We start from the raw sequence: 16,021 nt of genomic DNA, 5'->3' as shown, positions 1-16,021 counted from the left end.
TGCGTGTAGGAAGACTCTTTGTAGATTTTGTGGGTTTTTTTTAAAGAGAGGCTCCTGATTTCAGCAGACCAGTAAACAGATCAGCAGAATCTTCAGACTAGAAGGAAGGCACCCAACGCCCTCAAGCTGCTAGAAAGGATAAGTGGAAAACCATCTAAGCTTCACGCATTTAATCATTTAGTTTTTTTGACCAGAAGCACTCTTGGGAATACTTAAAGAAAAATTCACAGAAATGCTCATAGTCGAAGTTGGGAACATTTCTAAAGGGAAAAGTAAATGGAGATATAAGTAGTCTGTTAAAAAGTGTGCAAACTTTCAAAATCAGTCTTTTCTTAACCAAACCATAACATCTGGTAAATTAACAGCCAAGCCTATTCTACCTGGGTTTTTGTTTTACAAACTCTTCGTCCAAGCCTCCCCTCTCTACCTCCGGGAGCACCTTTGGCTGTGTACACGGTGGAGAGGTGGGATTATTGTGCAAGCCCCTCTATGGGAAGTCAACATCAGAAGCAACATTTTAGTAGTCCCGAGTCTCCGTTCACCCGGGAAATCATCGTCTCCCTAACCATAGCAAAAACCGGCAAACGAAACAACCTGCTACCTTTTTTCAATGTGCAGACAAAAAAAAACAAAACCTCCTCTCCACGCCTGGCCACCTTTTTTTTTTATTATTCATTTAAAACTTCCGCTCTCAAGAGAACCGGCCACACCCCTTCGCTGTAGTCCTCAGACCGGAAGTGACGTTCCCGCCCCGGGTCCCGGCATGCCTCCGTCTTCCGGTGACCCCACGCCCCCTGTCTCTGTGTTGGTGTGGACTGCAGCATCATGGCCGCCTCGAAACCCGTGGAGCCGCAGACCGGGAGTGCTCTGCCGCGCTGGCAGCTGGCGCTGGCGGTGGGCACGCCGCTGCTGCTCGGTGCCGGGTTGTTGTACCTGTGGAGCCGCAGGCGAGCCGACAAGGAGGGCAAGAGGAAGCGCGCGGAGGGGCGGGCCAACCCCGCGCTGGCCGCCGGGCAGCAGCCGGGCCCCGGTGGGGACGCGGCCTTCGGTGGGCAGGAGGAGACGGTAAGAGAGAGGCGACGGGAAGGAGGATTGTTGTACTGACTCCGGCGTGGAGAAGGAGAGCGGCTTCTCGTGCTCCTCCTTAGAATGCATTGGCGCGTTTTTTTGTTTTAGCGCTTTAGAATGCAATGGCAATTTTGGTACAAGAGGAGTCCGGGTCTCCGTTCCAGGAGTGGAGAGGGGGATGATTAGTTATCCGCCCTTCCCCGGGCACAGGCTGCAGGATGAGCGTTATACTGCAGCTCTGCACAAAGCTGAGTAGTTCTTTGTATTCTGCTGCGTCTTTCTGGAGCACCTCTCCGGTTTTCTTTGCAACGTGCAAAACTTTTAAAAGTTCTGATGAGTTGTATTTGTTTTTTTCAATCGCTTGGTCAGAAATTGCCATCTTATCTTCGCTTTGACTGTAAGACAAGATTATTATTTTCGCTTTTATAGGCTGTTCGATATCAGGCAGTTGGGGGTGGGAGGAAGAAATTAAGTTTGAGGAATTTATCAGGGGATGATCAAATGACAAAGTTGTAGATCCGTGGCAAATTATGGTGGCGAGTCTAGCAGACACTGTATGTTGGGAGTAGGACCGTGCCAATTTATTTCACATAATCCTCCCACTGACCTTCAGACTATAATGGTGGCTTAGCCTAGTTTGGAAGCTGGGATTGTATACCTTACTGTGTGCTATTTATTTATTTTATTTAAAAACTTTTCTATACCGTTGTTAAGATCGATACCGTCACAACGGTATTATAATGGAAGTAGACTAAAACATAGGCACCAAAGATGCCTTTTATATCTGTTATCCAACATAAAATCTCCCAAGCTGTACATTTTTGTGACTTGTTTTGGGGCGTTCATCATTAACCTTACATTCAATTAAAATGAGCTTCTTAATGGGCCCAGTAGTTAGCATTTTCTGCTTAGGGTGGTCAGCATTGTGGAGGGTTGGCCATCTTGCACTCCATTGACCAAAACTCTTGCATTTTGGCCTGTTGGCTAAAATCTGAGCTGTGAGTGGTGAATAGTCCCCTATCAATTTGGCTAGATTAAAAAACTATATAATATGAGAGCTTTCTCTGCTGCCACCCCAACCCCGTTAGGAACATGATATAGCAACCATCATCGGAGCAGAAGAATTAAACCTGTTAAAAAGAAATCAGTATGTGTCAGATTCAGCGCTTGAGTGGATAGGTACATTAGGCTGAAGTAACTATTCTTGGCCCCAAATCATATGTATCTGTGCTAATACTTATGTACGAGTTCCTGAGATTGGTTTAAGATGACTTGAAATGCTCTGTAAAGACTTAGATATGCTGGGTGTTCCACAGATCTATGTTCGGCTTTGAGAGAGTTTACTTCAAAAGGAGATGAGGGATAACCTAGATAGTTGTGTGGTGCTAGAAGCTGCGCTAGGATGACTGGATTTCAGTGGGAGCTCACCCACGTCCTGTTAAAGGGGATATGGCAAAGACTATAAAGGGCAGAAAAATATACTTTGACACAAGTGTTAAACTTAAAATGTCCATATAATGCCTCCTTGCCTAAAACAATGTAGGGTTTGAATAAAGGATTAATTCAGAAGTTAGGGAATTCAAATCATTAGTGCTTGAAAGGAACATATTTTGAATATGTGAAAAACCTAAATTGGATGAATCTTTACCAGGCAGACTGGATAGACCATTTTGGTTGTTACCTGTGTCTTTTTTACTGTGGTTATAACCCCAAACAGTAGTGGTATGATTACATCAGGCTTCTAAGATGGCTGGGGTAACTTGCATGGAGAAACTATGGTTAAAGCCCAGGCTTCAGTAAGCATGGGGAGGATGGTTGTTTTGCACCATAGCTTCAGTGGTAGATTATTAGAAAATCTGGTAATTTAATTATAAACATTTGATGTTCTGTCTTAAGCTGGTCTCAAGACTGATTACAATCATTTTGTAGAATAATTCTTATCCATAAGACATGGAAAGGGACCAGGGTGTTGGATTTAGTTGGTGTTTTAAGGCTTATAGAGGAAGGTGACAAAGCCTGAAATAACTGCCAGTAGAGGTGATGGAGGCCAGCACTTTAACAGATTCTGGGGATGCTTGGCACTGATGTGGAGGGCTGTGGTAGGAAAAGAGCAGAGCAAATTGGTCCATCCAGGCCACCCAACCGAGATTTTCACTTTGGGTAGATGAGCATATAATTTCCTACACGGAACCCAACACCACTTCCCACCTCCCATGCCTTGTACCTGACCTTTCACTATCTGCTGTCCTTTACTATGTTAAGCACAGGTTTGGGAAAGTAATTAAATCTAAATCCATGCTGAGCGCATGGCCTGTATATCTTCATGTAGTCCCAGCTTTTTTGGGGGATGCAGTTCTATTCTTTTCTAAATGGAAATATGGATTTACAATTACCACAAGTCATGCAGTTAGTATTTAAGAGAAAAATGCCTGTGACACTGGTTTTCAGTGAGTTACTGACAGAGCTCTCTAAACTGTACAAAACCAAGCAGCAATAAATTATAATTCTTGTCAACTTCTTCTGCTGGGTTAATACGGCAGATCACAGTGGCTGCCTGGTGGGTTGGCACATCAGCAGAGGGCCTGCATAGGATTCAGAGCCGTGGTTGTTTTTGGTTTTTTTTAAGGGTGTGGGCAAGGGGGGAGAGGAAGGTGGTGGCTGTCACAGTCAGTAGTCCTCTCCCTGACCACATAGATCTAAAGGCCCTGACACAATTATTGTCCATGTTAGACTAGCACTATTTGACAGGACCCAGTGGCATCAGCCACTGATTTGAAGAGTAACACTTAAAGAGTCAGTTTGAGACCAGCAAGAGGTCAAACAATGCTGCATGAGGCTTATAATTTGAGTTATTTTAGTGGATATGGGGATTATGTTGGCATCTGAGTAACAGTGACATTGATGCTGTGAGCAGGCCCGGCCACAAACTCAGATGCTGACTCTCCCTGCTCAAGCAACACTATTAGAGGACCCAGCAACTTCAATTACCACATCCAGGGCTCATTCACCTATTCTTCCTCTAATGTGGTTTATGCCATTATCTGCCAGCAGTGTCCCTCTGCTGCTTACATAAGATAAACAGGTCAGTCCTACAAATCTGTCACACAAAATGGCAACATCCAGAAACCAGTAGGAGAACATTTCAACCCCCCAAGGCACCCTGTAAATTATCTTAAGGTTAGCATACAATGGAACTTCAGAGGGAATCATGCTGAATTAGAAGTGATCAGTAAGCGGGATGTCATCATCCTGGTCCTGAACAGGGACAGTGTTTTCATGTCCCACTGCAGAAGTTACTTAACTGTGCTAAGATTAACACGTCAAAGATTCCCTCACCCAGTATATTATTACTGTACTAAGATTATTACTGCCTTTCCATTTACTACTCTGTACATTGTATCCTTCAATTTACTTTTTTTTATTGATTTATATTGTGCTTTTTTCAGCACTTGAAAGTGGATTACATTCAGGTACGGTTGGTATTTGACGATGCCAAGATGATGATGTGCACTTTCTTTTGCATCTATTCCAACAACGTGGGTATACACCCAACTTTTCCCACCATAGTGGAGTCTTGTCTTCAGAAGCTTGTGTGTCAATAAATCTGTCAGTCTAAAGCAGCATTTCCCAGCTGTCTCCTGGAAGCACACCTAACCAGTCAAGTTTTCAGGATATCCTTAATGTTTTTATGTAATAAATTTGCATATACTGGATGTCCAATGCATGTAAATCTATCTCGTGCATATTCATTGTGGCTATCCTGAACAATCTGACTGGATAGGTTGGGAGTCACTGCTGTAAAGTTATTCCAGGCTTTGTTTCTTTTTTACTACTTCAGATTAACATGGCTGACCCTCTGGAAATTTTATCCTGACCAGGGTAGATTTAACATGCTGAGATGCTTGGGAAGTCTCTGCACTATAGAAGCACAGTGCTACAGAGGGTATTAATGCCAGAGCTGCAGTTAGAATCTCGTCCTCATTCTGTGCCTGTTGAAAGGAGATGCATTATTGAAACTATGCAATGAAAGTAGTTTTCTGTGTATTTAAGGGAGTTGGGATATCTTTATAAAGACCCCTCCAGTTATTAGAGAACTCAGCTGCAAGCGTTCTTAGAGGAAAACAGAGATGTGATCATATAACCCCTTACAATAATTGTATAACATTTACAATAATGATTGTTTGGTTAGGTACAAGATTGCATGTACACCCTCCATGCAATTTACATTCAGCAAATAAAGGTCTCTTGAGCATTCCTACAATTCAGGAAGCTTATCTAGGTGAAGTGAGGGACAGAACTCCCTGCTGGATACATTAAGACTCTTTGATAAAGACCTGGCTATTCCGGCAGGCTTTTAAAGAGGTTTTCCCTGGAACTTGAATTTCCATCTATAGTGAAACATGAGCCTGTTCAACACCATTTTTAAGGTTTTTTTTTAATTATTTATTTTGGATTTTATGCTCTGGATAATCTTTAACTTTTGGTTTTATCTTGTTTTAGTAGATGTTCTAATTGTACTTTAAAATGTTCTGTATGTTTGACTTGCAAACTGCCTCATTTGATACTTAGGTGGTACATAAGTGATGTTAAAATAGAGATTTGGCTGAAAATCCTCCCTCTCCCCCCTGCTTTATAACAGAGTTGAGAGTAAAGATGGGGGTTACCTAATTCTTTTGGCAGGAGCATGAAATGCTGTGGCCGTTCTCTGGCTTGTGTATAGTACAAATATGCTCATCGCTTGATGTCTAAATGTGAAAAAATCACAGCTCTTGGAATGAAAATGTATATATTGGGTATGAAATCTCTCTCGCAGCTATTTACGTGTTTACAGGTGTTGCGGTTAAACCTGCATCAGCTTCATGCAAATTTGTCTCATACATATTCATTGCAGGTATCCTGAAAAGCTGCCTGGCCTGGGGTCTCCCATGACAGGTTTGGGGAGCCACTGCTCTAAAGGTTTCAAGGATAGCTTATGCAGCAGGACTCAAATTGTGCAGTAATTTTTGCATTTATTGGCAGTGTCTGATGTGGGTTGAAGTCCTGTGGAAGAGAGCCGGGGTGAGCACAGCATTGCCTTGAATATGACACAAATGCCTCCTACCTGAAGAATGCCTGGTTCTCAGGTTACTAACTGTGTCAGAGATGCATTTACAATTTTGCTTAAAGCAATTCCCATGCTAGGAAGAAATGTTCATATTCTACTTTTAGATCAGTTCCCACACCATATGTCCCTAAATCTGGTGTAAAGACATGGGGCTGCTGCCTTTTTGAGGATCCTTTCTGCTCTTTGCAGAACAAATCTGTGGTAGGATCACTGTGTTATTACTATTATATTTTTTTTTTTAAGACATGGGAAGGGATAGGACACAATCATCGGACTGTTTCAGTTGAAAATTCACAGAATCTTTGCCTCTAATTTACTTTAAAATGATCGGTCATTGTCCTTTCTGTCTTATCAGTACACATCTCTCTGAAATGAGTGAATGGTGTCAGACAGTTACCACTCTAAAACCCTGTTTCTCAGCATTCAGACAAGTTAATCCACACCAGTGGGTTATGCACCTCTACCAGCAGATGGAGCAAAGATGACATCACGGTATATATATACCCCTGCACCGACATCGGCCCACCAGTATTCTTCGTCTCCAGCAGACGGTGGACGTGCATCTCCCTAATGGGGATTGCTTGTTTAAAAAAAAAAAAAGGAGAAAGAAGATTAGCACATACCACTTCTTATGAGGTGATATCTGGTGATTCCTCCTTCAGTCAAGTGACTCTGTCCGGTTGCTGGTTTCCAGCATGGACTTAGCTGCCAGGAGAGATTCAGCTGAGAGGCTAGCGGGTGCAGAAAGCTGAGTGCAGCGGTGAAGGCATTAGCCCCCCCACCCACCCCACTGCCGGAGACCTATTCTGTGCTTGGCCAGGATGGGCTGAGCTCAAGTAGAGAGCTAAAAAGTAAGAAGAGAGAGATTTAGGGAACCCTCTTCTGGTTCTGGTCTCCAAGCCTCGGTGCCCCAATCCGACGTGTGTGTAAGGGACTTGGGGAGTCAAGGTTGAGTGGGCCTTTGGCATGGGCCCCGTTCTCAGGCTTCACTGACATGGTGCATGGTAGGTGCAATGGCATTTGCGCACTTTTTCTGCATAAGTTGCCCATGAAAGTGGTGCCTAATATCAGTTCGCACCTGCGTGTCCAGGCCGAGTGCCCGTCTGGACACACACATCCTATAACTGGGCATCTGTTTTTTGGGCATCTTGTCCGGGCTTGTCGGGATGTGCAGTGGTTCGGTGCTTGTGTTGTTGAGCGTGATGCTGGTAGCAAAGAAGCCTAAGCGCCTTGCAGTTTGAACGGATTGCCATATTCGGGCATCACAGCCGGGGCTTCCATCTAATCTTTGTCAGCGCTGCTTGGAGGATCAGGGCAAGTGGTCTCCAGCTGATTTTGCTGAGCCCAGCCCTTCCCAGCAGGTTGCAGGAAGGGAAACGGAGGGGGACCTGTCACATGTTTTGCCTGGTTTTGGGGCTCCGTAACTAGTTCGTCAGGGGCGGGCACTCAGTGGGTGCCAGACCAATCCCTGGTATGAACCCCTCCACCTTCGTTTGGGTGGCATTTTTTCAGGGACTGCAGTCCTTTCTACAGGCACATTTGGCAGAGCTGTCCAAACTTGAAAGTTCAGGATCACACTGTGGAATCCCAGAAAGCTGGTGCAGCAGGTAAACGTCGGAAGGTGTCTTGGGCTTTTGCGGGTCACACTGATGAGGACCCGGATGGCATGGGTGAGGATGGAGAGATCCTTACTCTGGAGGATAGGAAAATTCCTCTGGGGTTGGAACCTTATCGAACAACGCTGCGTTCTTTCATAGAGATGAGCTGCCGTTGCTAATCTCTCAAACACTGAAGATGCTGGGAGTACCGGGTACTGATCCTATGTCTGAACCAAAGAAAAAGCATAAAGCATCATGTTTCTTCAAGAGTTAATTGATCTTGAATGGGGCACTCCAGAAGCTAATTTTAAAGGGGGATGAGCTTTGGAAGATGTGAATCCTCTGGATCTGGTGGTGAGAGAGCAGTTGCGTTTTCCAAAAGTGGATGTGCTGGTGTATTCTGTCACCAAGCGGACTATCATTATGGTAGAAGGAGGAGCAGCACTGAAGTATGCTCAGGATAGGAGAATTGAGGCTATCCTTAAACAGCCCTTTGAAGCAGTGGCAATGAAATTGCAAATAGCTTCTTGCTGCTCCCTGGTGACTCGTGTTTGTTTCTATCTCAGGAGGATGATGAAACTGGTTTGAGTTCCAGGGCAGTGATGGAACCGGCCGCAGCCTTTTTGGTGGATGCGGGCTGCGACCTGGTCCATACTTCTGTCAGAGGGGTGGCTTCAGTGATAGCGGCCAGATGTCAGCTGTGGCTGCGGAATTGATCAGCCACAAAATTGCCTTTTAAAGAATCACTCTTATTTGGGAGTGAGTTGGAAAAATGGCAGATAAGTTGGGTGAGTTCCAGGTTCCTTGGTTGCCAGAAGATGAGCAGGCACCGTGCCTGTTTGGCGCAAAAGGCCATTTATTTATTTATTTATTTATTTAAAACTTTTATATACCGACGTTCAAATGGATATCACATCGGTTTACATTATAACAGGGGTAACAATTAACATCAGTAGGAGGAAAATAATAGTTACATCTAACAAGGTAAATTCCAAGGAACGGGATGTCGAAAAAGAGAAGCAGAGTTTAGTGAGAGATAGAGTTAATGTTAAGAGAGAAAGAAAGAAAGCAACTATATTAAATTACTGCCACATTATAATACGGTACAGTAGTAGAGTATTATATAACATTATCTGAAGGTATATTACATTATGTTACATTGTAAATTACAGACTTTAATACAGAGCTATGTTGACCAGGGATGCTACGATTAGGTGAATGTCTGTTTGAACAGCCAGGTCTTCAACTTTTTTTTGAAGGTTGTTGTGCTCTGCTCTAGACGTAAGGGGTTGTTGTGCTCTGCTCTAGACGTAGGGGTTTCAGGCATTTTCGACCCTACAGAGGAGTGGCTTCTCAAGGGCTAACTTTTTGAGTAGGTCTTAGTCTTTTTGGCCCAGGCAGCCCAGATGGGGTGCAGGCTAGGGTAACGATGCCTCCTGACCCCCTCAGTGAGGGTGTACTGACCATTCTCCTGGGGCAGGAGATAGGAGGTTGTTTATCTGTTTTATTGGAGGTGGGTCAGGATCAGGTCAAGAATACTGGGTTCTGGAGGTGATAAGGGATGGCTATGCTGTGGAATTTCTCAACATTGCTTGGAGCGACTTCATAGTCTCCTGCAGCTCCCCAAAAAAAGAGGCAGGCAGTGGAGGCTACTTTGTCGAGACTCCTGAGCTTGCGGGCCGCGATTCCAGTGCCCGAATCACAAGAAAATACCCAAGAAGGAGGGTTCATTTGGCCCATCCTGGGCTTGTTTAATCTGGGACACATTTTGTGACAAGATACTACTATATACACCTCCTCGACAAACAGCCGCTTAGACTTGATGGATCTCTGGTCTTTCTGCTTATGTAACCATATGTTACACAAACACATTACTCTCTTCCAAGTCGTAATTAAAATAACAGCGAGTGTGTGCATGTAGGTATTTTTGTATTTCACGCCACTTAATGTCTTTTTTCATATAATTTCCAATTGTATACTTGATTTTATTATAAAACAATCTGTATTTTTTGTACAAAATTTGATGTTACATTCAATATAGCAGTGCTGCTCTCTTAACTTTCGTATATTTAAATAGAATAACATTTTTTAGATAAGCTCAACAGTTTCTTTGTTTCTTTAGCATTAACACATGCCAGCTAGAGAGTCAAATAAGCACACAAACTATTGTATAGTAATCCTAAGAAGTCCATCCCTCACTTTTTTAACTGCAGGTAAATTCCCAAGAAGGGTACTATAAAATGAGAAATAGCCATTAAATTCTTAGATCTACTTTGTAATCCAGCAGAAGGCAAAAAAACCACCGTTCTTTGGTGGCCATTTCTGCAAGCATGAAAAACTGTTTTCTCGGTTGTTAGCATGGAGATTAGCTGAAGATATGGACAAGTACTTCCTTCAGAACCTGGGACAGATACCTCTCTAGAGCCACTGGCAGTTGTTACTGTGGATAGTGTTTGCCAGGACAGTCAGCATAGTCTGCTACTTACTGTGTTGCTATCCAGCCACCACCTGATTCTTGCCTGGTGGTGGTGTTTGATCAGAAACTTGTTCCTTGGCAGTTCCTGTGCACAGAACTCTGCTGGCCATCTGACATGCCTCTCTCTTAACCTGCAGAACTCCTGATAAGTGGCATTTTTCTGAGTACCTGCAGGGATAACTGGGCAATGTGATGAATGTCTGTGAAGGGGAGTGATGAGGTGAGGTAAGGAAAGCAGCTGTCACTCTGTCAAGGGCATGTTGAGAGTTCTCAGTTGAGGTCGTTTCAGCCTAAATGTGATTGTGTTAGGTTAAAATGTGAAATGATATAAATTAGTGTTAAAACCTCCTCATTCTCAGTTGAAGAAACTCATAGTTGGTGCAGGGTTTCTCCTGTAAGTAATCAAAAGTAAAAACTTCTAAACATTGCTTGATAAATCTGGGTTGGGTTAGTTTTCTGAATTCCTTCATGTGTGCCACACTGCCAGCACAGCTGGGTCATTGAGAGGGTTCGTTGCTAGTTTATGCTGCGCATTTGTGTCTTATTCAGTGCAAATATAAACACTATCTTGAGAGAGAACTGATCAGAAAATCTGGTGTAATTGGGCATTAAGCCTTACAGGTGTCTAAGTATAATGCAACATACAAACTAAGATGTAGATGACAGCAGAAAAAGAGAAATTGTCCCACCCAGTCTGCCCAGTTAAATCCTTCCAGTGTGGACAGGGTTGTTCCAGGTGCCAGCCATGTAAGTTTTGGCTACTTATTGGATATCCCTCCTATTTAGGTTTCTTCTTGTTGTTTGTTTTCCTCCTCATTGATTCTCTACTATCCTAGGTAGATAAGCTCACAGGATCCCATACTTTAATCCAGCACTCAAATCCCCGCCATTATAATAATCTAAATAGCTACTAAAACTAGTGATGCAGTTCCTGGAACGCCTGACCTCCCCCTTGTCTTACTGAACAGTGCTTGGCCACCGCCAGCTTTCTGACACTGAGCAACCTTGCTGCCCCGTGGCCTGTGGCATCGCTCTGTCGTTCCTCCTTTGCTTCTGAAGGGTGGTTGGTTTGTAGCACTGCACCTCCCAAGCCTGTTCCTATCACTGTTCTAATGGGTGACTCATAGACTATGATGAGGGATGAGGTCCTTTAGGTTCATCTCTTCTGTGCATTGCCAAGCGTAGACCCCAGTTGATCTCTGCCTTTCCCTTCATTCTTTCGCATTAAGGATTCTGTGCCCTTCTCCCAGGCTTTCTCCCTTGCATGCATCCACCACTCTTTCTATTTTAGAAATAGACTCAGGAGCAAGTTCTAGAGCTGCCTTTTGTCTTAAGTTTGCTTCCCATGCTGCTGCTTCTCGCAGACGGAAGATCGCTATTGTTCCAGTTAGTTAGGCTTCCGTGGAAACTTTAGTTAATACAGGGCTCTCAGAACTCTAATTGCTTGCCTTAAATGTGGGTTGAGTGTTTATTTTTCCCTGTTCTTGGTCCAAATATTACAGTGCTGCTTTCCGTTTCCTTGGGGGCTTACTTTGCATGTGAGGTGGCTGTGTGTGCCATGTAAGTGGAACACTACCTCCAGGGAGATGAATGATAGCATGCAGTTTGGCTTGAGACAGCACGCCCTCAGCTGCAGTGTTATTTCTCAGTCAGTGCACCGCTTCATGACTTCTCGCTAGCTTGCGCACCCCCAGTCCCTCTTTGCATGCTTCGTGTACAGTTTGCAGTTCAGCTTGCCCAGACATTCTGCAGAATGTACGTGCGGCATCAGATTGTACTTTGAGCTAACGTCTCTCGTCTTGAACAGTGTTTACTGACTTGTAGAGATGGCAGAATTTGTAACTCATTGGCAGCAGGAATGCATCGCACTGTTCATTTTGGGCACATGATTCTAGTGAGTCTGAGTAGGTATAGGAGCAGCATGCCAGTAAATAGCCTGGGTCTGAAGATCAGCTCACTGCTGAAGGAGACGCATGGGTTGATACCATGCAAGAGAGAGAGAGCCAGAGGTCAGGCCAACCAGTTGAGCAATTTGATTGGCTGAATGCCCCTCCCCCACACCATGGTGAGTCCGTTGCACATTAACAGAGAGCCAAGACCCAGATTCCCATTCTAGTGTCCATATCTTTAAATCTTAATGATTAAATAGTAATTGTGCTGACTTATCGCCAGCTCCATATTTGATATATTGCCCTGCATTGACAGCATACTTGTAAAGTGACTGCCCCCTTCTGCTTTACTCACTTAAATAAGATATATTTTTGTTTTGCCGTGCTAAAAGCCAAAGGATTTAACGTTGGAGTCTAAGAAATCTGCCTCCCCCCCACCTCCCCTCGTTTATCCGTTTACTAATGGAGTTCATGTTTTGTTTTCAGACCTCCCTGGACAAAGCACAGGCTGCTAAGAATAGAGGCAACAAGCATTTCAAGATGGGGAAATACGAACAAGCCATCCAGTGTTACACGGAGGCCATTGGCCTCTGCCCTTCAGAAAAGCACATTGACCTGTCTACGTTCTATCAGAACCGCGCTGCTGCCTATGAACAGTTGGTATGTGCCCTGAACTTTGCCACCATTCATCCAGTTCTGTCTTTCCCTCTCTGACTGCCAATGCTTTATTACACTGGTGTTCTTGGAGCTATTCTCCAAGGCCCAAATTAAAATATTCCTATAGCTGGAATGAGCTATGGAAAAGAGACCATGATGGACCTTTGACGGTGTGTTTTTAAGTGTACTAGAAAACAGTTTGAGTAATAAAAATGTCGAAATGGTTCTTCCTTTCAGTGTCTCTTGCTATTGATCACTGAGGAGTTTCTGCACGGGCTGAAGGAGTGTTGTGGGGTATTTTGGCATTACCGCGCTGAACGACACAACCTCATTGGAGAATACTGCAGAAATAGGCGGCCTTTTGTTATGAATGTTCTCATAGTTAGGACAATTGGGGCTCATAAGACCTGGAATCTGAATGCCTTGAGCTACTTAATAAAATGTTCACAGCAAAGCTGTGTCTTGTGAAGATTCATGCATGCTTATAGACCTACGGAGTAAGAGTCACCAGCATTGTGGCTCCCACTCTTATTTTGGCACACATTCTGTTCTGAAGCTGCTCTCTTTTATATGCCGTATCTGCGTAACCCTCATGTATCCTCTGGGATTGAACAATCCAGCCACTCTTGTTTTGTGCTGCTTGGGTAAATACTCTCAGCACAAGTAACTGGTCTTAGGGAAGATGATAAGCCGTGTAACCATCTGCTTCCCTTGTGAAATCATGGCATCTCACTCTTCTGTCTTGCAGCAAAAGTGGAAAGAAGTTGTGCAGGATTGTACGAAAGCTGTTGAGTTGAACCCCAGATACATCAAAGCTCTCTTCAGACGGGCAAAGGCACATGAGAGACTAGACAATAAGAAGGAATGCTTAGAAGGTCTGTAGTGTTGCTTGGTCTGACTGTACATTTTTTTAAGTAAAAAAGATATCCTTTTTTTTTTTTTTTTTTTACACAGTGAATATTATAGCAGCGTTATGCTCTTATGTTTATTTGTGCCCATGGAGGAGGTCAGTAGGGAGAGTGTTGTGGGTGCAGTGCACACACTCCAGCAACTGTTGGCATTAGTGTGCACCTGACAGCTAATTTAAGGGAAGCATTGGTTAGTCTTAAGATTATGCTTCAGCCTATTCCCTCCACTGCACAGGTCCCTGCAGGTTCTGGTTCACAGGGAGCCTTAAGCTGTGCCAAGCTGTAGGCCTCCTCTTCTCTCCAGTAAAGTCAGTCTTTAGGGACCTTCGTGATGACTAGCTGCCAGTGAGCACCATGGATGCAGTGGTCTGTGTGGGACCAGAGCTACAAGAAAAACTGTAGGCTTTGAATGGGGGCCGGGGGTGGGGGGAAATGAAAGGTCAGTCTTGGAAAGGCCTCTTATTATGGCTGAATGGACTGTCACATTATTGAAAATTTATGGGTGCTGTTGGTTGATATTCCCAGATGTGACAGCAGTCTGTATTTTGGAAGGGTTCCAGAACCAACAGAGCATGCTGCTCGCTGATAAAGTTCTTAAACTGCTTGGGAAGGAAAAAGCCAAAGAAAAATACAAGGTTAGTTTGTGATTTTTCAGGAGTGACACATTTTAAAGAGATGTGTGTGTGTGTGTGAGATCTGTAGCAAAGCCTTGGCTTGCTCTTCTGGGAGTCCCCTTTCCATTTGGAAGCTTGCAATCATGGCCCCTGAATCTGACCATTACATGTCATTCTTAAGCAATGACCCTCTGTCTTGGGGACTGTGAATGCTGGGGAACCAGGACCCTTGGAAGGAGAACACTCCTCGTTCCCACCCTCCTCCCCACTTGGCTGTGACATTGGAGAACAAAAATTGAGGATTGGCCCCTTGCACAAGGGAGGAGGCAGGCAAGGCAGAATGTATCTCTGAATAGGTGGGAAGGAGAATGGAGAGAGGACTTGCATGGGAGGAGAAATGGGGAACAAAAGTAGCCTAACATGAACTTTGTATTCCCTTTCAGAACCGAGAACCTTTAATGCCATCGCCACAGTTCATCAAATCTTACTTTAGCTCGTTCACGGATGACATCATCTCCCAGCCCCTACTCAAGGGAGAGAAGTCCGATGAGGACAAGGACAAGGAGGGCGAGGCTGCAGAAGTGAAGGAGAAGTGAGTGGCAGGTGGGGGCCAGAACCCACAGTCTGGTCTCTTTACTTGAAATGAGTCGCAGCTCATAAACTGACCCATCTTCTTTTTGGAGCGTGTTGTTTTGTATAAAAACTAGCATATACGCACATCAGTAACACGCGCTCACGTAGATGCTCTTTTATACATCTCGAGAGTATGTGCACAGTGCTATTTTGTAAGAAATGTATGCATGTACATTACTGAATTTGTCCAAACATTTTTACACCTGCTGATATGCAATTGAAATTGGACATTTCTTTTATCTGCAGTTTTTGGATGAACTGCTGGGGTTCAGGGTGTAGTGCTAGAGAGTCAAGGTGAACTGGTGGAGATATTGGCAAGCTGATGACTCAGTGTGTACATGCATAATTTACCCAGTTCCCTGTGCATACCCGGATCAGTACAGACAGCTGGGTTTTGCCTCCCTTCCAGCAGATGGAGACAGTGAAGAGAGGCAAAACCCAGCCATCTGGACTGATCCGTGGTACTATAGGAACGAAAATTAGCAGGTAAGAACCAATTTTCCTATACCTGCCTCCATGTTTAAATCAGCATTATGAAGTAGACAGGTTATATATTTTTGTGTGCCTAAAATAAATGCACATATATTTATAAAATAGAGAAAACTGGTGTTTCCTAGCATGTAGCCGGATGGACTCAGGACCAATGGGTTCTGCTCCCCTGCCAGCAGATGGAGATGGAGTCAGATTTCAAAGCTGATGTCACACCCCCCCCCCCCCCCCCCCCCCCCAGTGACCTCAGCCCTTCAATATTTCTCCATCTCCAGCAGATCGTGGATATTTCCTCTCCCTATGAGGATTGCTGTACTTTTTGGAAGGAGAAATTCTACATTTAAATTGGAGAAAAAATTGAGCTCCGCTCTCCTGCGGTGAGATCTAAAGGTCCCTCCCCCAGTTGAGAATTCCTGAGATGATTTCCAAGATCCCTCAGAGGTGTGCCTTGGTCCTGTAGCCAGTTCCCGATGTGGACTTTGCTGCTTAAGAAGCTTAAAGGCAGCGGGTGCAGGAAGGCGAGTGTGGCGGTGACAGCCAAAACCCTTTCCCCCCCACAGCCGGAGACTGTCAGTAAGCGCTGAG

At 44.4% G+C, this 16,021-nt stretch overlaps 1 protein-coding gene across 1 annotated transcript in view; it reads left to right on the top strand.

Annotated features, from left to right (window-relative positions):
* The first annotated feature begins 778 nt into the window (after positions 1–778).
* Positions 779–16,021, top strand: part of TOMM70 (translocase of outer mitochondrial membrane 70) — a 31,705-nt gene continuing 16,462 nt past the window's right edge. Inside the window, exons 1-5 of the mRNA XM_029578307.1 lie at positions 779–1,065; positions 12,622–12,795; positions 13,541–13,667; positions 14,226–14,335; positions 14,758–14,906. Of these exons, the coding sequence (XP_029434167.1) occupies positions 826–1,065; positions 12,622–12,795; positions 13,541–13,667; positions 14,226–14,335; positions 14,758–14,906 (800 nt within the window). The 5' untranslated portion in view covers positions 779–825. The remainder of the gene's footprint in view (positions 1,066–12,621; positions 12,796–13,540; positions 13,668–14,225; positions 14,336–14,757; positions 14,907–16,021) is intronic.

This window comes from Rhinatrema bivittatum, chromosome 15 (assembly GCF_901001135.1).
Source record: "Rhinatrema bivittatum chromosome 15, aRhiBiv1.1, whole genome shotgun sequence".
Taxonomy (NCBI): domain Eukaryota; kingdom Metazoa; phylum Chordata; class Amphibia; order Gymnophiona; family Rhinatrematidae; genus Rhinatrema; species Rhinatrema bivittatum.
The sequence above is the reverse complement of the archived record's forward strand: the minus strand, read 5'-3'. Positions and strand labels throughout refer to the sequence as shown.